Consider the following 24,700-nt stretch of genomic DNA (forward strand, 5'->3'; position numbering starts at 1 on the left):
AAGTTTGAGACCGGGCGGTAGTTGAGTGGGTTGGCGGAGTCTAGTGATGGCTTCTTCAGAAGGGGCCACACCACAGCCTCCTTTAGCACCCTGGGAAAAACTCCAGAGCTCAAAGACAAGTTTACAATCACCTCCAAGGAACCCTGTAATCCGTCGACACTGGCTTTTACCAGCCACGATGGACACGGGTCCAGGAGGCATGTGGTAGGCTTCACCACCTGCAGAATCCTGTCCACCTCCTCCCCAAAGAGAGGGCTGAAATGATCAAATATCTGCTCCGAAGATGGCCAAGGAGCCTCTAGTTCACATACTGTATCAACTGTTGCCAGTAGGTCATGGCAGAGAGACAGGATTTAACAGCAAAACTCACAAAAGCCTCACATCACCGAATTCAAATTTTGATGGTCTCCACCTGAATGGGAGACCTGTGAACGCACCACATTAAACAATTTAGCCAGGCGAGAGCTAGCTGACACAATGGAAGCTGCATAATACTCCTTCACAGCTTTCATTGCCATCTCATAGGATTTCATAAACAATCTATAAGATGTTCTTGCTTCTTCGTCACGAGAACGCTGCTGCACACACTCAAGTCGTCTTAGTTCCCATTTCTGTCGCCGTAGCTCCTCTGTATACCAAGGTGCTTGGCGATTTTGGGAACGAAGAGGACGACGGGGGGCAATTTCATTGATGGCTTCAGAGAGCCGGACCTGCCAGTCCTCCACCAGCTCTTCCAATGAACCACCATGGAGCATCAGTTCCCGCAGACCATTCTGGAAACCAGTTGGATCCATGAATCTCCGCAGGCGAACATAAATTTGCTCACCGCCCTTGCGGGGGGAGGGTGACATACCCAGCCGAGCCTCCAGAACCACATGGTCTGACCATGGCACTAACTCTGTTCTGTCCAGAACCACATCCAATCCCATCCCGAAGATCAAATCTAGGGTATGGCCCGCTTTATGTGTGGGTGCCAACACAAACTGGGAGAGCCCCAGTGTTGCCATGGCCGGCACCAGGTCTGCAGCCTATACAAAGGTGGAATCATTCGCATGGACATTGAAGTCCTGCAGCACTATCAGCCTGGGGTACTCCAAGGTCCACCCCGCCACCACCTCCAACAGGTGCAGCAGGGTGTCTGCTGGTGTGCTAGGCAGTCGGTATGCACTCCGCACCAGTCCCACACAATCAATGCCAGAAAATGATATCAGGGAAAGTTTTCATTCCATAACATTAAAACTGTTGAATGAATGAATCTTAAATGATCTGCGTGGATTTTTATTGTGCAGATTTCCAGTTTTAATTTCTTGGCTGCTTTATGTTGACAGAACTTTGAGATGCCACATGACATTGTTGCTTCTGAAGACAGAACAGTGTATATCGGTGATGCTCATGCCAACACAATATGGAAATTTACATCTACAGAAAGTAAGTAATATATCCCATGAAACTTTGTGATCATAAATCATTATTAGCATGCATATACCGTACTAGATAGTTTAGGTGGGTAGCCTAAACTAGCATGAACATCCTACAGTCACTCCATTGGCTACCTATCAGTTACCATGCTCAGTTCAAGGTTTTGATTATTACATTCAAAGCTCTTCACAGCCTTGATCTGGCATACCTATTCGACCACCTCCCCCCCCCCCCCCATGTTCCTCCACAGCAGCTTCGGTCATCTGAGCAGGGTCTACTGCAGGTGCCACCCTGCACATGGGCGAAATCAATAGCAGCCCATACACTGGCTTTCTCTGTGGTGGCTCCTACCTTGTAGAATGACCTGCCTGAGGAGGTCAGGGGAGCCCCCACGCTCCTGGCTTTCTGCAAACAATACAAAACCGAATTATCCAGAAAGGCTTTTTATTCAGATAGGGCTGTATTGTAGGGAGGAGGTCTCAGATGCTTCACTAATGAGTTAGAGACCTTAGACTTATTTATGTCATTTATAGTCCGCCTTTCTCACTGAGACTCAAGGCGGTTTATGTAGTGTGAGATCAGTACAATGAGTAGCAAGGACAAGGGTAGGCATTTCCATACAGTGTCAAGGACATTTCCATAAACAATGTCATAGGGTAGACAATACAAGTTTACAGAGACATAGCATTAGCAAGGATCCAATACAGGGTTGAAGGATTGCTGAAACAGAACATAATCAGTTCTAGGATTGACATTAGACAACATGAAGCACAAACAGATAATATGTAAAGCAACATAATGGTGGAGCCCATGGTTCCCAAATCATTGGCAACACCTCCAAGACCCCCTCCCTACAATACCGCCCTCCTATTAGCGAAACATCCAAGACCCCATCCCTACAATACCAACCTCTTATCTGAGTAAAAAAGCCTTTTTGAATAATTCAGTTTTGCATTGTTTGTGGAAAGCCAAGAGCGTGGGAGCTCTCCTGACCTCCTCAGGCAGGCTGTTCCATAGGGTAGGGGCCAACACAGAGAAGGCCCGTGTACAGGCTGCAGTTGATTTTGCCCATGTGCAGGCTGGCACCTGCAAGAGACCCTGTTCGGATGAGCAAAGCTGCCGTGGAGGGACATAGGGAAGGAGGCGGCCCCATAGGTATGTCGGGCCAAAGCCGTGAAGAACTTTGTAATAACCAGTACCTTGAATTGAGCATGGTAGCTGATAGGTAGCCAATTGAGTGATAGCAGGATGGGAGTGATGTAGAGATGGGCACAAACAGCAATACGAACAAAATAGCCATGAACAGCCCAATCCGCTATTCGCGAGAAACCTGTTCGTGAGGCTCTGTTCCAGCGAACATGTGTTCGTTCCAAGCCCTCTGTGGTGTTCGTCAGAAGTTCGTAAAGCCAGACAGTCTGGCACCTTTCAATCAATTCCCCTGGCAACATAGGCATGGACTGTCTGAACTCTGTCTGAACTCATTCTGGCTTTCCTTCTGGCTTGTAACCCCTCAAAGTAGCTTCCAGCAGACTGTCCAGTTTTTGCCACTGTGAAAAGAAAATGACATGAAAAGGGGAGACCCATGGATCATGCCTTTCCCGGGGTGCAATCTCTCTGAAACTCGGGGGTCTTCAGAGGACAATGAGGACTATATCCCCTGCAAATTTGGTGGGTATTGGACTTTGGAAAGGTCAGTTTGTAACCCCTCAAAGTAGCATCCAGCAGACAGTCCAGTTTTTGCCACTGTGAAGAGAAAATGACATGAAAGGGGGAGACCCGTGGACTCTCCCTGGCTCAAGTTCAGCTAAGTCCCAAGGGGGCCATTCTGGCTCCCACGAACCTCCAACTACGAACATGTTCGTGAACATGGCATGTCCGTCGCTGGTCGTGAATCCCTGTTCGTGGATGGCAACGAACAACAAACATCGTGTTCATTTTTTACCTGTTCGTGCCCATCTCTAGAGTGATGTTCATGCTCCTGCTAACAGTCGAGCAGCAGCATTTTGCACCAATTGGAGCCTCCTAGTTAACTTAGATGGAAGAACAATATATAGTGCATTACAATAGTCAAGTTTTGATGTTACCATAACATGGATCCAGGTGGCCAGATCAGCTGTGCCAAGATAAGAAGCCATCTTCCAAGCTAGAGTGAGATTGAAGAAAGCATTTTCTTCAGCTGCTTTAACTTGTTTTTCTAGTAGTAGCACTGGATCCAGTATATCCCCATGGCTCTTAACCGACTCTACAAGGGTCAGACGAACTCCATCGAAAATGGGTAGTACAATGTCTTTCAGGATATCTGACTTCCCAACAAGCATCACTTCGGTCTTGTTTGGGTTTAATTTCAATTTGTTATTTTTCAGCCATTTCACCACGGCTGTCAGGCAGCGATCTAAGATTTCTGCTACATCCTGTGGGGACCTGGATAGCGAGATATAGAGCTGGGTGTTGTCCCCATACTGATGACTCCCAACTCCATAGCTGCTAATGAGTTCTCCTGAAGGTTTTATGTAGAGGTTGAATAACATGGAAGATAAGATCGTACCCTGTGGAACCCCACAAGATAGTTCCCATTCTGGAGATAGCTGATCTCTGATGGCAACCCTTTGAGTCTGTTCCACGAGAAGTGATTTAAAGCAGTCCAGGGTACATCCTTTGATGCCCACTTCTGTTTCTAGATACCTCAACAGGATGGCATGATCCACTGTGTCAAAGGCTGCAGACAGATCCAGGAGGAGCAATAAGGAGGCATGGTCTTTGTCTATATTCAGACAGAGATCATCCACTAATGCTACTAGTGCTGTCTCTGTCCCATGCCCTGGTCTGAAACCTGACTGGAAAGGGTCCAGACTTCACCACTATATTGCCTTACATATTATCTGTTGCTTTTACTATATACTCCTATATACTACCTGGTCCTAGAATTGATTGTGTTCTGTTTCAGCATTTCTTCAACTCTGTATTGGATCCTTGCATATGCTATGTCTTTGTAAACTTGTATTTATTTACCCTATGTCGTTGTTTATGGAAATGTCTTTGACACTGTGGAAATGTCCTTGATACTGATTATACTAATCTCACAATATGTAATCCACTTTGAATCTCAGTGAGAAAGATGGACTATAAATGACATAAATAAAATAAAAATAAATAAATAAAATAGCCATGTTGGTCTGCAGTAGAAAAGCAAGATTTGAGTCCAGTTGCACTTTAGAGACCAAGACACTCTGAAAATCTTGTTGGTCTCTAAGGTGCCAGTGGACTCAAATCCTGCTATACCTTACTAGAGAGACTGCTGCTTTAATCCACATAAGAGCACATCTGCACTGCAGCTTTTAAATGGGTTTTGGAAGTGTCCTTGATTCATCCAGGCTCAATTGTGGATGCACAATCTTAGTGCACTGCATGCACCTCCTTTATGGCTCACAGAAAGAAATTAGCTCACTAACAGCACCAGTTTTGCATTGGCATGGTTCCTTGCTGTCAAAATGGGAAACTGTTTTATTGATTCTTGTTCTGTTCCTATATTTAACACATTTTTAATGGTAACCATTTTAATTGCTTGAACTTTTGTTGTCCGTCTCCTTGAAGACCTCTAGTTTTGAGATGCTGTATAAATGATTTAAATATTCTTTTAGGAGCAAAAGGTACTGGATTTCAGAGCTTACAGTTTTATGTAGTGAGCTACTAGTTTCTGTGTAATGGGCTGCCTTAAGAATGAGTGTACTTCTCTTTATGGTAGAATTTTTATACTGCTTAGGGTTTTTTTAAATCTCAAATTCTCAGTGCCCTAGAAATTCAAATAAAAGGAGATTATTTAAACTGTAACCACCACTGTAAAACAAGGATCCAAGTAGCATTCAAAAGAACAAGATCCCAGAAATAGGCTCCTTTCAGTTTTCCTCAGTACTTTCAACAGCGAACAGACATAGCTTCGGGTTTATTTATTTTAATTTTGTTGGGGGATTGGGAGTCGTTTGCCACTGTTCCTCTTTTAAGGTAACTTACAATATCAAAGGCTGTATTGCCATGCCTGGTTGTTATCCTATTAGAGAGATGACTGCATCCTCAGCTTTGTCCCTCAGCATCTGGCATTCTATGTCCACTGACAAGTCAGTTGAGAATTGTAGTCATTCAGGTGGCCAAAAGGCTTAATTTTCACTTTCCTGTGCAGTTTTTGTATCTTGTTAACCTAAATAAGTTGCTCCCACTAGAACATTTGCTGCTATTCATTAAAGCTGGCACTTACTCTTGGCTTAAACATGCTGTTAGCTGAAGATACCACCTTCTAGTAGCTCTCTTCTTAAAGGTGAAAACTCTCAAATGGTTTACTTAAACAATTGTTGTTAATATATTTATTGTATTCTATGTCAAGGAAAAATGGCATCCAAACTCATATACAGCTGCAATTTAAAACAGTAAAATAGAAACAAAACTAATTACATTGTAAAACTAGAAACTGTTGGAATAAACGGCTGCCAAGTAAATTTAGTGTATTAAATATCAATTGCAGGGCCAAGTTTTCCATATACAAAAGCTAGAATTAATGACAGGACATAGATATAATATCAGTGTCATATGGGTGTTCATCATAGAAGTGTGTAGGAACTTAACATGTTCGGTGCAGTAAAAAGAGTGATGAATGTGACCTCTTTTTGGCATCAGCATTGTAAATGAAAAACTTGGGGAGCAGCTTTGTTGAGCACTTAGAAATGAAAGATGGTACAGTCAAGACAGTCAAGCATATGGTTTTTTCACCCTGGTCATATTTCCAGTTCATGCTCATCAGTACACTTGTTGCTGCTGTAGGTTTTTAAAGTCCTAAATTGCTTCTGTTAAAAAGAGAGGAAAAACCTCCACCAAATTAGGCAAACATAAAAAGAGACCAAGACATGACTCTGATCAGAGATTTCTGAGCCTTGTAGAGTGAGTTGGTGTCTTGCTACCCTGTTGGGCCCTTGTTCTTTCCAAGTGTCAACCCAGCCCTCCCAACATATTTTTACAGAGAGTATATTGTGCAAAAATGGGAGCTGTGCTGATTTGTGTTGTTTAGATAATGTATCTATCACAGAATGAGTTTTCTTGATGCAGAATTTTGTGCAGTAATTTTGTGAGGTGTCTAACATCTGTTTTGCAGTACACTTAAGCCTAATTAGCTGTTCTGGCTTCCTGGACAGGAAATGTTTCAGTATCTATTTTCAGAAAGATGTATTACTTACTGTCCAATAGATTTTGCTAATATTGTCAGTTATGATCTGCCCTGCTAATCTGAAATATTTTGCATGCCTGTAAAGTGAATTGTATTAAAAATGGTGGCCATTGCTGACTCCTATGTATAACACAAATCACATAGTATTAAGAGCAACTTTTATGTTGCAGAAATGGAGCATCGGTCTGTTAAAAAAGCTGGGATTGAGGTGCAGGAAATAAAAGGTTTGTTTTTCTCCATGGCTTGTATTTTGAATACTTGGGGGGGGGGGAGGATATTACATCAGTACAAACTAGAAGAAAGGTTTTTAGATTATTCCTCCACAATAACTTAGTGGTCATGTTGGATCCCGTCAAATAACTGTCTGGAATTTAAACAACTGAAAATCTTGATTAGTAAATTCTTGATTACTAAAGCAGAGGTCCCCAACCTTTTTGAGACTTCATCAGATGCATCTGACGAAGAGAGCTGTGGTTCTCGAAAGCTTATGTCTCAATAAAGTTGATTAGTCTTAAAGCTCCTACTGGACTTTTTACTATATTGCAACTACAGACTAACACAGCTAACTCCTCTGGATTTGAGACTGAAGGTACTTTTGGAGTTCTATCACAGGAGGTGGTGCCAACCACAAAATATCATGGGGAGAGGTTATGCATAACATTAACAGTAAATCTTTCAACACTTCTGGCAGAATTTCAGTTTAACATGATGCCCTTTTTAAATTAACATATTGTTCTGAATAATTTTGCATACATTCGGCTTCAGTCATGTAGTGTAGATCCTTGTGTTGTGGAGGCAACCGCTGCCAAAGCAATGTTTTTAACAATCTGGGCAGCCAATCAGATCTCCAATGACCAATCAGAAGTCCTGCTGTGCAAAAGCTTCATTTGGCTCTGCCCACTATCTAAGAACACATGACGTGTCGATGGGCATCAATGAGGAAAGTGTTGATGGGCGCCATGGTGGCCACAAGCACCATGAACATACATGAGAAGGTGAGATCAGTTCCTGCTGTTGGTAGTTGGAGCTCAGACCACTGCAAAGTTCTAGAAGTTCAAATGTTGACTGGCCTTGAGCAGATTTTGAAAGAAGACTGGGGAATCAATATTTTTGTTATTTAATAATGTCTTAAATATTTCTAAATTTGTACTTTAAAATGTTTAACATTTCAGACATATATAGAATATTATGCCACGGGGCAAACGTCATGTTATGTGCTAATTTGGAGGTGAGAATTCAAACCTCCCCCTCCCTCTACATACAGCTTCCTCCTCCCTGTTGGGTTTCACATTTGTATGCTCTTGCAAACATGTCTTTGAAACCCTTGGAGAGAACAGGTAGCTGCTAGAGGGAGCAATTTGTTATAGAGAAACTGCAGGCAGGGAGAGGAGTGTCTTCTGCAGGTTATTAAATCAGGATAATAAATTACGTGACTAAGAGTGGGTAGAGGGTATTGTGGGCAAAAACACACCCTCTTCATCTGAAATTGACCAACTAGCTGTACTTGGAAAGCTAGAAAGGAACAAGCAGTTACCTGCCATCTGCAGGTCTGCACACTCTCTGTTTCTTCCCAGGCTCCTTCTTTAAGAGACCACATTGTCAGGGCCAGTATCTCATTAGAACAGATACTTTGTAAGATTTGGTAATTTGCTTCAGCTATGACATCAGGTGCCCACCTTCCATGTACATTAGTGCCGTTGTGCCAGGAATAGGAGCTGTCAGTGGGACCCTTTGCCACAATGGGTTTCAAATCCCTTTTCAGCCATTAACTCTTTGAAGCTAGTTTGTAATAATTGGATTGTTAAGGAACCCACTTTACAAAATTGTTGCAAGGATATAGGAGAATTGCAGTGCATTTGGCACACAAAGAATGCATATAGACGAACAGCATCCCCCACCAGATGTTAAGGCTGAGGCTTGTTCAGTGAGCCATGGCTTTGAAGTCTTACCATGTATCAACCCTCTTCAAACAAACTACTTCCACTTGATCATGGCCAAAGAGCAGTTTCCATACTCAGCATGGGGTGGGGGGATGATGACAAGAGAGAGCTCTGTGGTTCTTTAATGCTTTTTTGACTACAACGTGCAACAAAGCTTGGAGTCCTTTACCTTATTACAAAATTCTCATACTTAAAAATTTAGTCTGCTTTTTTGGTCTTATCTACAAAGTAATTCCATACCACTTTTCCCTTCCCCAGAATAAAATGTAAGAATCTCACTTGAGTTGACACAGGTCATGAATTATTACATGAACATAAAATATTACATGAAAAATAAAATATGTTTATAGCATTATAGAGCAACAGGCTGTATTTCATGCTTTTTTTGCACATTATGCAGAAGCAAATAGAGTCTCTGCATCAAAAGACCCAGAGCTACTGCCTCCCACCTCACTTTGTTCCAGCTCCATCTTCCTTTCTTCACAACTTATGTGTGACAGAGTTGTAGTCCATTTTGGATTCCCACCCACAATCTGAGAACCTCGGCCTTGTCCTCCAGACTTGCCTTGGTCATGCAAGGTACTCTTGTCAGTGGAACAGAACACCCCCTTCTGGGGCAGGCTACATCTCCCCAAAATGCTGCTTCTTGTGGACAGGGGACCCTCAGGGGAAAAAATGAGGCAAATGTGAGGTCTGCAGCAGGAAGATGGAATTGGTGAAAATTACCCTACCTCTTCCATTGGCAGAAAATTTAGTCTGGATCCAACTCATTGTTAACTTACAGTCTCTTTCAATGTTATTCATCTGCATGGCTTGAAATGGTTCAACACTCTTCTTTTCCTTAAACAAGCAGAGGCTGTTATAGAAGCCAGATTGACCAACAAGCCCATGTCAACTGAAATGCTTCAGAAAGAGAAGAAGCAACATGTGATCCAGCAGAGCAGCACTGGAGTTTCTTTCGTTCTTATTACAACACTTCTAATTATCCCTATAGTTGTCCTCTTGGCAATTGCGGTATTTATTCGATGGAGAAAGTCGAGAATCTATGGAGGTACATAACAGCAACTCTTGAACTTTGTTACAGCTAACATTTAAAAGTCATCCCCTTGATAAAAATAGCAGCAGGTGAAATGCTCTATACACCATTCAGATTTGGGTAGACCTCCAAGGACTTCACAAATGTGCAGCAGCACAATCTTTTTCCTTTTCATTTCAGAAAGTGGCTGTTTTGAGTTTCTTTTTACTTTGCAGTAGTGATATCACCCTCAAGGTGGGGCCTGGAGTTCTTCCAGAACAGCAGGTGATCATCAGATTAGAGTTCAGTTCCCCTGGAGGAAATGGCAGCTTTGCAGGGCAGACTCTGTCATCACATCCCTGCTGAGCTCCCTCCTGTCCCTAGGTGCTGCCCCCTAATCTCCAGGAGTTTTTCAAGGTGGACTTGGCAACCCTCTTTGAAGCTTGTTTTACAAGCTTTGCTTAATTCTCTCCATAGAGTTTTGGGATGGGGGGAGTTTTTCATCTTGTAAGTTTTTCCCGTTAAGATGTTTTATTGCTTTTCGACATAATATAGTAAATACAGCAATAAACTACTCCTTGTGAGCTTACCACCCATCCTCCACCCACCTTCCCCAGCATAGCCCATCAACAAGAGAACAAAGTAAGAACTGCATATACTCAGGCAGCTTAGAGTAGAGATAAAGGGGAATGAGGGTTGTAAAATGTGAACTGTTTAGAATAGATATTGAAGGATGCACTACCAATTACATAGTGTTCTCGCTGTCTTGTGCATATTCTGAATAGGACCTCTCTCTTCGGCACCTCCATCGTATTCTTTAAATTCTATCTGCACTTCTCTTTGTGTGGCATTCATTCTGTATGTGCTGACCCAAACAATTCCTTACATCCTGTGTTTCATATAATATCTGGAAGTAGACCAGAGTTAACTGGCAGCAGTTAACTTATATTCCATAAATGTACACACAACAACATTATTTTAGCTCTGCACAGCAGGACACAACCAATGTGAAATATGATCCTCTTCTAACCCTAGAAATAAAGCCACTCCATAATCTTGAGTTGTGTCTTGGGAACTAGACACATATTATGTAGAAAGTGCATTTCACAGTGTCTTGATGCTTAAAGAAAAGCTTTTGGAGAGGGGTGTTTGGAGAGAAGAGGAGGGTATGCTTAGTGATTTCCTTGCCTGTCATTGCGCTACTCAAATACTGCATTCTAAGTGGCTTTTCTTCCTACAGTGTTGGAAAAGTGTGCAGGGAGAAGGGATTTATTTGGAACAGAGAAGCAGGAGTGTAGAGGTAAAGGGTTAAGACCTCCCTTTCCTCAGCCACGTCTCCGTTCAGTCCTCCCCAGCTCCATGATTTATTGATTTTCTTTAAATGGTGAAGAGGCCCATTACATACCTTCAGGAAGTAAAATATATTTATCCCCTTAGCCAATCTCCTAGAGTGTTGGGGCGTGGGGGAGCTCAAGTATACTTTTCATGGGAAAATTAATATTTTGTAAATGTCAAAACTGAGAAGTCTTTTGGAATGTGATAGATATATAAACAGTGTAGGATACAGTAATATACTAGGCAACTACCATTATGTGAACTTTTGGCCTTTAAGAACTGGCCTTTCCAAGGCAAATCACACTTACCAGATATTTGTGCTAGTGTGTTTTGGAAAACCTGCTTCATTGCACTAAATGTGAATAGTTACTTTAGTAGATTTAAATATTAAGCTTAAGTAATTTCCTTTTAGCAGTTAGTCTCAAACATTTCCAGGGTCACTTAGGAAATACTATCAGGAAAAAAAAATTAATGAATAGGCTGGATTGTTATTTGCCATCTAGAAATGCCAACCCCTACACAGGCCTAACACTGAATTAACACCGTGTTAGTTTTGTTTCTCTTCCTCATGGCCTTGTTTGCTCAAGGCCTGCTTTATTTATTTATTTTTGAAGAGTGTGTGGTTCTTATTGAAATAATTCTACTTGAGTTGCTGATTTTTAAAAAAAAATGTCTAATTCTTACAGCTGATGCTGAACATAAACTTGAATCCAGTTCAGGAAGGATCTTGGGCAGATTTAGAGGTGAGTAAATGGCAAAGGTCTCATATTGTTACCTGGAATTGTCGTCTTGCGAGTATATAGAGTGGGGGAATTTGCAAGCAAGGAAGACAGCTGTGCGAGAGGCCAGTAACCACAGGATCTTTCTCACCAATAATTTACGGAGTCCTCTCCCAAGGATACACACACGAAGCTGGTGTTCTTAATTAAAGGATAATTGTTTTATTCGAGGGGCAAATGCATACACACAAGATTGCAAGCAAACACACAAGAGGCCTAGGAAAAGCAGTGGTGAAGATGGGATAGATTCGAGGGATTGCAAGGCAATAATTACCTATCCGGAGAGCAGGGAAGTCCATGGAGGGAGAGCTTCAAACGCCAGCGTTCACGGCCAGGAGAGCAAGAGGCTTAGGGCAAACCTCAAGGGAACAGCACTTTGGATCCAATACACATGTACGGAGAGAGAGATGCTTAGGAAGCAACCCTAAGGGAGCAGCCAGGAAGCATGCACAATTTGAATGGACCAAGGCACTTACTCTTATACGGTAAAACGTGCCTTGAGGTGGGATGGCCCACCTAGCTGCTAGAACAAAGACACTAACAGTCAGTTCCTGGGGTTAACAAAAGGTTTGATTACTTTTATTGGTAGCTGCCGGGGCATGTGAAAGCAAATGCAAAATTTGTTCTAGCGCTACACAAAAGGGCTAATCTCTTAATGAAGTCTACCAGAGCTTAATTGATGAATTTAGTTGGGGAATGTACCTTCCCAAGAACGAACTGTAAATACTTACGAATGTCATTTGATTAGCTCCTCAATCATGGACAGGAGATCTCATCATGGAAGGAGGGAAAGGAATGTATTAAGTGGGGATGACTCTGCAAGACCTTTGTTGCGCTGGATCCCTTAGGAGCTGGGGAGACTGCAATCCAATCGCCACTGATCACTCCACATTCCTATGTGGCATTCCATTCATGCCTGGATCTCCCAGGCGTGATTCAGCAACTGTTAGCTGGAAGTTCTCTGGCTGCAATACAAGCTGCCATTTTAAATCCAGAGGCCTGGTGATTTTATATCACAAGCAGCCATGTTAAGATGGCTATTAAAGATAACGGAGGCCGGGCTGACTGCTTACACTATCACATTCCTAAAAGGCAAAAGTTTATTAAATTCAAATAAACAGGAGACCGTATACTGGTTGAAAGCTTATGCTACATATTATGAACCATTATGTTGATCTTCTCAGCTCGGGACCTGTGTAGGTGGATAACTGCACGTTGCTTTTGATTCTCCATTATTTGTTAAATGCCTGCTTACACCTAGTACATCGTGTCTCTCCTCTGTTAATGATCATTCCTGACGAGAAGCCTGTAGCAACAGTGGTGAGTCATCTGTGCTTTATCTACAAAACAAAGCACATGGCCTTTGAGGGCTGTTGATTTGGTAGAGTCGGATGAGGAAGAAAGGAAAGGACTCTGAACTCTCTTCCTCAAAACTTTCTTTAAAAAGGGAAGAAAAAAATGTACTGCAATCATTTCAGCCTACATTTAAAATAATCCATGAGTTGACTTTCAGAGAAAAAAGGTTTGAGGAGAAAAATGGGATAGAAGATATTAGAGCTCAGATTGCAAACTCTGGATTATTGCAACATCACGACTCACTTGCCTTTATGGAGTCATTTGATAGCATAGGCACTCTTGTATAAGGAGCAGTTCTTAGCTGACTGGAACCTGAACAATGACACCAAAATCAAGTTGATCATCATAACAGACTTGGGATGCTGAGCATGTTAACATTTTCCTACAAGATTTACCTTTTCCTTTTACAGGAAAAGGTAGTGGAGGCCTTAACCTTGGAAACTTCTTTGCAAGTCGTGCAGGCTATAGTCGAAAAGGTTTTGACCGACTCAGTACTGAAGGGAGTGATCAAGAAAAAGATGAGGATGACGCTACAGACTCAGAAGAGGATGAGTCTGCTCCCCCACCTCCAGCTATACCTCCATCTTCCTGAAACTGGCCTTTGATTTCTATATTCTATGACATTACAAAAATTGCCAGATTTAGCACGTTTTAAGATTTTATGTATTTAATTGTAAACTGTACTAGTCCTTTGTGAGGCTGTACACACTTTTTCTTTTTTTTTTCTCCCCTTTCTTTCTCTCTCTTTTATTTGCTTCAGTTTGGTTTCGGGGTGCAAACATTTCATATCAGTGCATTGTCTTCTGTGAATCTTTTAATAAAGCAAAGCACTCCTATTTTAATTGCAGTAATAAATTTAAAGTAACAGTATTTGCTTATTTCAGTTGGGGACCTTCTCTATATTTGTAAATAAGTCCCAGTCTCTGCTGTTAAGAAAAAAAAATTCCATTTCCAGTTTTTATTTTGTGCCTTTTCACTTTCAATGCCCTTAATCCTGCCACAGAACAGAGTCTATGGTGGGTGCCACAAGGAAACAAAGCTGCCAAAACCTATTTTTTAAATGACAACAACAAAAATCACAAGTATTCTGTTGCTTTGAGGGACAGATTTTAAAAGCCTCTATTTAAAACTTTCCTTTTCCTTCCTCCTACTGATTTTGTGTGTTTCTGGGATGTCTTATTTTTAGATGGTTATACTGTTAGAACACTATTTTCAGAAGCTGAATGTAATTTGTGTAATAAAGTGTTCGCAGAGCATTAGCTGTCAGTGTACTTTGGAATTTTTGTATTGGGAAAGAAAAGGGGGCAAATTTGTATGCAACTTTTGTAACAATAATTTAGGCCACTTAATGCAGTGCAAAGTCTATCAATGGAAAGGAAAATAACAAAAGGAAACCGAAGTGCTATTTTGTATGAAAATTGGAAGATATTTTATTATGACACTTGGTTTTTTTCATTTTTTAAAAAATCATAAAATCCCATAAACTAAATTTGCATTCCATGTATAAAGTCAGGCATTGGTTTTTTGTTTTTTTTTTAAAAAATCTGGCCTGTATATCCAAACTTCAAGGTATGTGCTCAAATAAAACATTATTAGAGCTAAGAAGAAAACTCTCTCAAATTGCCTGAAACTAATTTCATGTTTGTACCTTTCCTTCCTCATTCATACAGTAATAGTTTTCATTTTCATAATATGAACATACAGTTGAATAACTATCATTTTATATAGTGCTTTAGTGTGTTCAGAGCACCTTATACATTCTCAGGGATTCTGCAGAGTGGGTGAGTTATACAGCTGCGGCTGAGACCTAGAATCAAACTTCATGGCAGATGCACTATTTGAACTTAGCTTATATATGTACACACACACTGACATTGTCATGTTCTGTCAGTCAAATGCCACTCTTGAATGAAAATGTGGCTATTTAATATTAACATTTTCTTAAAATGTCTGGTGACATGTAAACAGCTTCCATATGGCTGCTACCTTAAATCTTACTGCTTATAGATCTGTCTGCATGGCAAGTCATTTACCTAGAGCAATCCACCATGCACTGTCCTCAAGCTGCTCTACCCAGAGCATGATATATATCTCATGCGCTCTTGCCTACCTGGATAACATTTAAAAGGAATTATACTGTTTTTTAAAGAAATTATACTATACGGGTTCTGTGGCCCCATTCTTCCTAAGGTAGAAGGGCTGTTTATTCTGTGCCCTCAAAATCAAGGCTTACATCATGTAAGATAAAAAATATTGGAATAAATGTTGTGAAATATTTATATTTGTATATATTGAACTTGTCTGTAAATTCATTTCTAGGAAGACAAGACAAAAGTTTTCTTTGTGCAAAGAGTAAAGTGATAGAGGAAGAGAATGAAGGTTCAGCCCTATCCTACTGCCCCAGTTTCTGGACCATTATCAGATGCTGCCCACCTTTTCTCAAACTCTTAGCCCCTAATCAGAGGGCTTTTTTCTTTTTCTTTTAAAGAGGGGAAAGCCATAACTGTCTAATATATGCAAGACATTAGTAAATAGGCACTGCATAGAATATAGAAAGTTGAAATGAAAAACAGTGGCAATGGAACATAATTATAGGAACTTTACAGAATGGCAATTTTTTAACTCCCTATTTAGTCATTTTGTTGCTTGAGATTGCTGACTGTTACCGCAACTCTAAGCTGACACAAAGCCTTTGGACATTCAAATGGGTGCCAAGAGGCCAAGGACTGATAGAAAGTGGAGGAATGGTGTTGGTATGGAATTTGATGGCAGTAGAGATGCATGGAAGATGAAATGGGAAATGCCTACCACAGGCATCTGATGTCTCGTGAGATGCAGACTGAATTTGTTGCTTCTTCAACTCAGCTTAAAACTTGATCATGGTGGATGTCCAGGTAGCAGCAGAAATGTATGACATTAATCAGGAGTGCCTCTGCTGTTTGGAGAGCAGATGACTCAGTGTGAGGTCTGTATGCATGCATGCCTCAAGTCTAAACACCATGAAGTTACCTGAAGGCGTCCCAATTACATGGAATTGCCATCCCTATTAAGCAGCTGTCCTTGCCATCAAGTATCATTAGGTGGAAATTGGTTCCCTGGGAAGCACCTTGATTAAGTGATGGTTTCCAATTAAGCAGTATACTGTAGTAGTTAATCAGAATTTATAGATCAATGCAGTATATTGGCTATCCTGTCCCCCCGTTTTTCCCAGCTTGATTTATGAGTATCCCTTCAGGCTGCCATGTCTAGTTCACTAGTCTGATTCTCTCCTTATAGCCAAAGATAGGTTGGCAAAGATGCTGTTCATGCAAATGCAAGGTAGGAGAAATCTTGTAAGTCTTCTGTTTTAATATGGAATCTCCAGTCTGAAACTAATGCTGCACAAATATATGATGCTATTAACAGTGGGGTGTACTAGCTATGCAGCACAGTGACAAATCTTCAGCTATTTTTTTTCCCTTTCTGGACCAGTGGAATATCTTGTAGAGAAGGAAGAAGGTGGTGGGAAGTGTGAAAGTGTCTTGCACCGAAGAATATAATAGTTAAGCTATTGCTTTTTTAACCTCTTCTTATACTCTCTTACACCTCATTCCCATCCCTGTATCAGAAAAGACACTTACTGTAAGCCATAGATATGATTAGCAGTGCATTCTGGATGAGAACCCTTGTGTAAAAAGTAGAGTGGTGGACTATAACTAGGGAAACCTGGTTAAAATCCTGCATCATGAAGACTACCATGGGCCAGTCACTTTCTCAAGCCTAACCAAATTCACATGGTGGTTGTGAAACTAAAATGGGGAGTGGAGAACCATGTACATTGGTCTGAACTCCATGGAGGAAGAGTAGGGTGAAAATGGGAAAGTGCATGACTTTCATGCAATATCACTAGATCTTGTATCCTATTCCATATTGATGTACTCATGTGGCCCTTTTTACTACCCATTCTTTAAAGGTCTGTAGAATGCATGCATCATTGAAAGGAGCCTTTCTCTATTGCAACAAAAATGTTGTATGCAGCCTTGAAATCTGATTAACCAAAACAATAGCCCACAGACGGGAAATGCTCAGTTTACATTCCAGTTCCAAAAAAGGGGGGATGCCAAAGAGTGCAGCAACTATCAGACTATCGCGTTAATTTCCCATGCAAGCAAAGTGATGCTCAAAATTTTACAGCAAAGACTCCTACCATATATGGAACAAGAAATGCTAGATGTTCAAGCTGAATTCAGAAAAGGAAGAGGTACCAGAGATCGCATTGCACATTTATGATGGCTAATGGAACATACCAGGGAATTTTAGAAGAAAATCAACCTCTGTTTTATAGATTACAGCAAAGCTTTTGACTCTATAGATCATGAAAAGCTATAGAGAGTCCTAAAAGAAATGGGTGTGCCACAACATCTGATTGTTTTGATGCGCAACCTGTATTCTGGACAAGATACTGTCAGGACAGAATATGGGAAAACAAAATAGTTTCCAGTTGGCAAAGGTGTCAGAAAAGTATGCATATTATCTCCCTACCTATTCAACCTTTATGCAGAGTATATCGTAAGAAAGGCAGGATTCAATCTAGAAGGTGGTAGAGTAAAAATAGGTGGAAGGAACATTAACAATTTGAGCTATGCAGATGATACCACGTTACTAGCAGAAAATAGTGAAGACTTGAAACAACTACTGATGAAGGTTAAAAAAGAAAGCACCAAAGCAGGATTACAGCTGAACATCAAGAAGACAAAAGTAATGGCTACCGAGGAATTAAAGCTGACAATGAGGAAATTGAAATTGTTCCAGATTTTCTATTCCTTGGCTCAATCATTAACAGGAAGACTGCAACAAGGAAATCAGAAAGAGATTGAGACTTGGAAGAGCAGCCTTGAGAGAACTAGAAAAGATCCTTAAAGATAAAGATGTCTCTCTTGGAACCAAGATCAAGATAATCCAAACTATGGTATTCCCCATTGCTAAGTATGAATGTGAAAGCTGGACAGTGAAGAAAGCTAACAGGAAGAAAATTGATTCATTTGAAATGTGATACCGGAGGAGAGTTTTGTGGATACCATGGACAGCCAAAAATACAAATAACTGGGTACTGGATCAAATCAAGCCTGAATTCTCCCTGGAAGCTAAAATGACAAAACTAAGGCTATCATACTTTGGTCACATCATGAGAAGACAAGATTCTCTGGAAAAATCAATAATACTAGGGAAAGTAGAAGGCAGTAGGAAAAGAGGAAGACCTAAAACGAGATGGCTTGACTCAATAAAAGAAGCCACATCCTCCAGTTTGCAGGATCTGAGCAAGTCTGTTAATGATAGGACATTTTGGAGGTCTTTCCTTCATAGGGCCGCCATAGGTCTTGATGGCATATAACACTTGATGGCACATAACACAGAGAGAGCCATTACATGTTAAGATCAGTGTTTTAGAGAGCTTCACATCCCAGTGGCAAAACTCAATTATAGCAATGAGCCTAACTTTGTTTTGGCTGGAATTGGCAATAAAACTATTTGAGATAGTAACAGAAATTGTTCTCTCTTTCCTCCCCACCAAGACTTAACACTTTTCTTACCAGATTCAGAAATCCTCTTTAAAAAACAACCTCAGTTTGGAAAGTCCGTTTTCACCATTGCCAATTAGAACTTCTTAGGATTAATATCAGCTAGTCTATTTTCCAGAGCTGCATTATACAACAGGAGTGTGCTGTTATAGGACAGTATGGAAAATAAATTCTTTCATTGGAAACAATTGCAAAATACCATTAAAATATTCACAGTCTACTGAAAACAGCTGTTTGAGAGCTTTCTTAGGATATAATTCTGTGCATTTGTATGCAAATCAGTAGGATTGGCAATTTAGCATAAGATGGTCATGTTAATTCTTGGGAACTATTCAGCTTGTTTGAATGGTCATAGACTGTAGCCGCTGGAGACCATGCAGGATAAAAAGTTCTTGATTTTATTAGTTGTTTAGCACCACCAGCTCCATCCTGACCATTTTTGAAGATTGCAATCTGAGCAGTTAAAAGAACTAGTTTAGTAATTTCCACCTACTGATTTGAGGCCTTATAACTTCGTATGGCAGAAAGGGGAATAATCCTTGTTTTATAGTGAGATTAGCAGGGTTTTTATGCACAATGAAGGTATCATTAGTATGATAAATCCAAATGATTGGGGGGGAGGTAGAATTCTTTCAAAAATTCATGCTACATAATTTAGAATGCTTATTTTCTTATTTTAGGTGCCATACATTTGCACATTTAACCATTTCTCATTGTACTTCTAAGCAGGAGTCTGCTAAGAATTTAATCCTTTCTTTTGACTTGCATTTCTTTCCCAGAGTCTCTTGAAATCACCCACTTGTCCTGTTCAACAGATTCATTGGGCAGCATCTCTGTCTCTCCCAGCTTGAGACTAACCTGTCAGATATGAGTAAAATGTCCATGGAAAAGGGTTCTTGGTCTGATGATGGCTGTAGAACTATGCTACTCCCAACACAGCCCCCCCCCGCCAACACACACACACACAAGCATGAAGCAGAAATAGCCTAAAATAAGCCTTGACTTAAAAGGGTGCTTCAGATCTTGTTTATTATATAGCCTCACACATCTTAATCCAGAAGGATCATTTTCCAGGGCAAGTAATGTGCTATGATGAAAACTTGCTTAGCAAGCAGTACTCTTAAATGTTTACCTACTGGCTAATGGCAGGTGGAGAGTGATAACATATATTCATATACCACACCCTTTATCCCTTTATTTCAACTTGGTTGAAAGACAGATAACAGTTCATAACGGTTCATTTGTATACTGCTTTTCTGGACAGATTAGTGCTCACTCAGAGTGGTGAACAGTCAGTGTTGTTATGTCCACAATGCAGCTGGGAAGCTGGGGCTGAGAGGAGTGGCTAACCCAAGTCCACCTGGTGAGTTCATGGCAGTAGTGACAGTTGAACCAGTGAAGTTCTGCACCACAGCCCAACTACTTAACTACTACCCTACACTACAGGTAAGCAGTTGATCATGTCCACATTGTTTCAGCCAACAGAAACAGGAAAGGTATTGCAATGTTGTCTTCGAGTAGGGCAGCCTGGACTGGATGGCTCCTTTCAGAGGCAGCTAATTCAAATATCCCTCTCTTTCCCAAGAACAACAGCACACACTCCTTCCCTCTCCCTCTCTCTTCAAAGATCAGGGTGATTTGGAACTTCACCTTTATGGAACCAAAAAGCCACTGACCCTGAATTTTTTTCCCTTCCCAACTTTGCTGCATCAGAAGGACGGATCTCAGCACCACCAGCAGATTCACTTATTCCATGCTACCTAAAGCCCACACGATAGGGCAGGATTAGTGGTGACCAATTGAGGGGGAGAATAATCCATACACTAGAATAATCCATACACCTTCCTTGTAGTGGCTGTCAAAAGCACATCTATACACTTCAGTTGAAGAATGAATTTGGAGGGGGTTAAGAATATGGCAACCCATCTGTTCCAAACAGGGTACACAGGGATAGCCCCAATTTTTCTACTTCTATAGTGGATAAAGATGTTGCACTTCAAGGGAAGGATATACCATGAACTGCATTAAATAGTTTCTCATGGAATAGACTTAAAAGGTTGTTGTTGGAGACCAGCTCTCGCCAAAGTGGGAATTATCTTGCAGGGTTTTACATGGCCTTTAGGAGAACTCATTTGCAGCTATGGCATGGGATGCCATCAATATGTAGATAACACCCAACTCTATATCTCACTATCCAAATCACCACAGGGTACAGTAGAATCTTGGGTTGCTGCCTGACAGCTGTGGTCAAATGGCTGAAAGGAAACAAATTGAAATTGAACCCCAGACAAGGCAAAAATGATGCTCGTGGGGAAGGCAGAGATCTTGCAGGACATTGCACTCCCAACATTCGATGGAGTTCATGTGACCCTTGCAGACTCAGTTGAGAGCCTAGTGGTTATACTGGATCCAGCGCTACTGCTAGAAAAGCGTGTTAAGGCAGCTGCAAAAAATGCTTTCTATAACCTTACTCTAGCCTGGAATATGGCCCCCTACCTTGACATGGCCAATCTGGCCACCTGGATCTATGCTATGGACCATCAGTACTTGGCCATTGCAATGCACTATGGCTATTGTAATGCTCTCCAGGTGGTGCAGAACACTGCCACCTGGTTATTATCAGGATCAATCAAGAGCATGGATATTACTACCGTTCATCTTCGTTCTTCTGTGCCTCCACACATGGGGGACTGCGCAGGCGCAGGCCAGCCGCCGGAGAATTTTCTAGAGCTTCTATGGCTCCGAAGGGGCCGTTTGTCACGCGCCTCAGCGACCGTCTTCCCGCCCAAACGGTCACGTGCTCCTCCAGCGACCAACGGCCCCTTCCCTCAGTTCTCTTCTTGCCGCCGCTTGGAGAGAACATTTGAGCTTCGCTCTGTGCTTGTGCTTCGTGCTTTTCTGACTGATTGATCTTGGCTTCTTGACCTCGGACTTCGGACTCGACTATTCTTCGGATCTCCCTCTGGACTTTGACGTGGACTCGGTAATACGACTCGGACTGTTTTGACCTTTCTCTCGCGTGCCCCTTAAGATGGCCTCCACGGCTCTCTTTAAGCACTGCCTTCAGTGCCACACCAAAATGGCCAAAACCGATGGCCATGAGCTGTGCCTATTTTGTTTGGGGGAGACCCACAACGTGTCGGCCTGCAAGATCTGCCAGGGCTTCACCAACAAGGCCTGGCAGGATCGGAGGGCCCGACTGAATTCGTCACTGTGGCAGTCGGTCATGTCCGAGGGGACCCCGTTACCTAAGGCCGGCCCTAGCCCCTCTGCCGGAAGGCTTTCAAGAGCTGGCTCAGTGGCCTCCGTGAGGTCGGGGTCGAAACCGCGTCCCCCGAGTGCCTCGGCGTCAAGAGCGGCCTCTCCAGCGCAGGGTCCGGCGCGGCCGCCGCGGAGCGCGTCATCCACCAGGTCGGATCCGAGACCGACATCGGAACCGAGGATCCTGGTGCCGAGTCCCCGGTCGGAACCGACGACCGGTTCGATCCCTATTACATCGAAGAGGTCGAAGCAGAGGTCCCCTTCGAAGGCGAGGAGCACGTCGGTTCCGAGGTCTTCTTCGGAACCGGCAAAAAAGAAGAAGAAGACCAAACATCATCGGTCGCCGCATCCCGCTCCCCAGGAGGAAGTCATCGTGCTTCCTCACACGCCTTCCCCTCATCTGGGTTCCCCCGAACCAGAGGAACTCTCCGTGCCGGTGCCGAATCTGATGGCCTTCGAAACGGTGCCCGCAGAGTTTTCGTCGGGGCCGGAGCCGAGCCCGCGCCGTCGGAGTCGACCATCTCCTGCCCTTCGGTCGCCGAGATTGGAACCGAGCCAGTCTCCTCATCGGGGCCGTCCATCTCCTGCCCGTCCATGTCCGCCTGCTGTCGGTCGTGAGCGACGCCGGTCCGGGGACAGCATTCGATCTGCCCGATCCACTGCGTCCCGGCATCGTCAAGCCTCCTACCTTCCCTCGCCATACCGTTGCCAGTGGGAAGGGGCACCTGCTGGTTTCTCCGAGTCGGAACCGGGGCCATCGACGTCGAGGCGAACGTGGTTTCCCCCTCCAGTCCAGGGTGAGGACTCCCAGCACGGTTCCGAGGAAGGAGAGGTGGAGAGCCTGGCAGATTACCAGTCGGAATCCTGGTCCGAACCATTGCCGGCTGATGATCTGGTGCCATCTACGGGCTCCCCGTACGAAGACCTCCGCATCTACGCCGACCAGATGGCGAGGATGGCCCAGGCCCTCGAGATGGACATCTCCTCGGCAACCCCACAGACCAAAGACAAGCTGCTCAAGCGGATATACGGTGACAACCCGGCGTCCATTGGCTTCCCCATGCTCGAGGGTATTGAGGAGATCGTGGAGAAGGTGTGGAAGGTGCCCTGTGACCAGCCTCCAACATCTAAGAGGATCGAGCAGCTTTATAAAATCAAGCAGGGCACCTGGCCGGCGTTGGTGAAGCACCCTCCACCTTCCTCCTTGGTCACGGAGGAATTCAACCCCCGACGGTCGGGTCACTCCTCGGTGCCTGCAGATAAAGAGGGCAGAAAGCTTGATGCCATGGGCAGGCGCCAGTACATTGTCGCTTCGCTGGGTCTGAGGATTGCCAACTACCAGACCATCATGGCAGGGTACCAGCTGTACCTCTGGGAGAAGTTGGCGTCCTATACCCGGGACCTCCCACCTGAGCAGAAGGCTGTGGTGTCCCTGCTGCAAACGGAGGCTGTCCGGCTGTCTAAACAGCAAATGAATGCTGGGAGCCACGCTGCTGACACTGCTGCTAGAGGGATGGCTTCGGCGGTGGTCCTCAGGCGCCATTCCTGGTTGCGGTCGACCGCCCTGTCTCAGGAGGTGCGTTCCAGGGTGGAGAGCATGCCCTTTGAGGGGGACTCGCTGTTCTCCAAGTCCACCGACGAGACCCTGAAAAAGAAGAAGGAGGACAGGCAGACGGCTAGGTCCTTGGGGCTGGCTCCTGCGGACAAGCCCTCCTCCAGGCCACGGTACGCTCCCCGGTCCGGCTCTTACCATTTCCAGGGCAGATACCAGCAACAGCGGCCGGGCTACCACCAGTATCCTGCCTACCAGCAGCGGCCTTACCCTCCCGCACAGCAGCAGAGGAGGCGTAGGCCCTTCAAGCCTCGTCCGTCACAGCAACCGGCCCAGCAGAGAGATCAGCAGGGCGCCGGGAGGCAGTACTGACGGGTCACGCCAGCTGTGTCCCCGAACTTTTCGGACAGACTGAGTCCACTCCTCTCTGAGTGGGAGTCAATAACATCTGACTCATGGGTCTTAACGATTGTTGAACTGGGATACGGGCTGGAGTTCGTTGAGCTGCCTAGATACAGTTCACCCCTGACAGCTGTCAATAACACTATGGCCGAGCTGGATGCGGAGATCGTGTCGCTCTTGGCCAAGGGTGCTGTGGAAGAATTGCCCTATGAGGACTCTGTAAAGGGTTTCTTCTCTAGGTTCTTCCTGGTCCCTAAGAAGGATGGGGGCTTACGTCCCATTTTAGATCTGAGGGGCCTTAATGCCTTCCTCAAGGTGACCAAATTCAAGATGGTTACGTTGGCGGCTGTGATCGCCTTGCTCAAACACGGGGATTGGTTTGCGGTCCTTGACTTAAAGGACGCATATTTTCACGTGGGGATACGGGAGGAGCACAGGAAATACCTGAGCTTCGTTTACCGGCGAAGGGTTTTCCGGTATAAGGTGCTCCCCTTTGGCCTGTCCACTGCCCCACGAGTGTTCACGAAATGTGTGGCCCCTGTGGTTTCCTTCCTGCGGGAAGAAGGCTGTACCATCTTTCCGTACCTCGATGACTGGCTCATCGTGGCTGAATCGGAGTCTAGGCTGGTGCAGGACATTGGTATGGTACTTAGCACTTGCCAACGCCTGGGGCTCCTGGTGAACTTTGAGAAATCCAAACTGGTGCCCAACTGCAAGGTGTCCTACATTGGTGCACTATTAGACTCTGTGGGGGGTAAGGCTCTGCTCCCTTTGGAGAGGGCTCGGTCCCTAAGGGGTCTAGTGTCCATGTTTAAAAGGAACCGATTCCAGTCTGTGCGCACTATCCAGTGCTTACTAGGGCATATGGCAGCGG

General features: G+C 43.6%; 1 protein-coding gene across 4 annotated transcripts in view; it reads left to right on the forward strand.

The window, feature by feature from the left end:
• PAM (peptidylglycine alpha-amidating monooxygenase) overlaps positions 1-14,312 on the forward strand; it is a 269,957-nt gene extending 255,645 nt beyond the window's left edge. For 3 of the 4 annotated variants that reach the window (XM_054986265.1, XM_054986264.1, XM_054986268.1), the window contains 5 exons: positions 1,329-1,428; positions 6,799-6,852; positions 9,419-9,619; positions 11,605-11,661; positions 13,464-14,312. In XM_054986265.1, the coding sequence (XP_054842240.1) occupies positions 1,329-1,428; positions 6,799-6,852; positions 9,419-9,619; positions 11,605-11,661; positions 13,464-13,645 (594 nt within the window). In that variant the 3' untranslated portion in view covers positions 13,646-14,312. The remainder of the gene's footprint in view (positions 1-1,328; positions 1,429-6,798; positions 6,853-9,418; positions 9,620-11,604; positions 11,662-13,463) is intronic. The other variant, XM_054986267.1, reaches the window with a different exon arrangement.
• The last annotated feature ends 10,388 nt before the right edge of the window (positions 14,313-24,700 follow it).

The sequence above is a fragment of the Eublepharis macularius genome, chromosome 8 (genome assembly GCF_028583425.1).
Source record: "Eublepharis macularius isolate TG4126 chromosome 8, MPM_Emac_v1.0, whole genome shotgun sequence".
Taxonomy (NCBI): domain Eukaryota; kingdom Metazoa; phylum Chordata; class Lepidosauria; order Squamata; family Eublepharidae; genus Eublepharis; species Eublepharis macularius.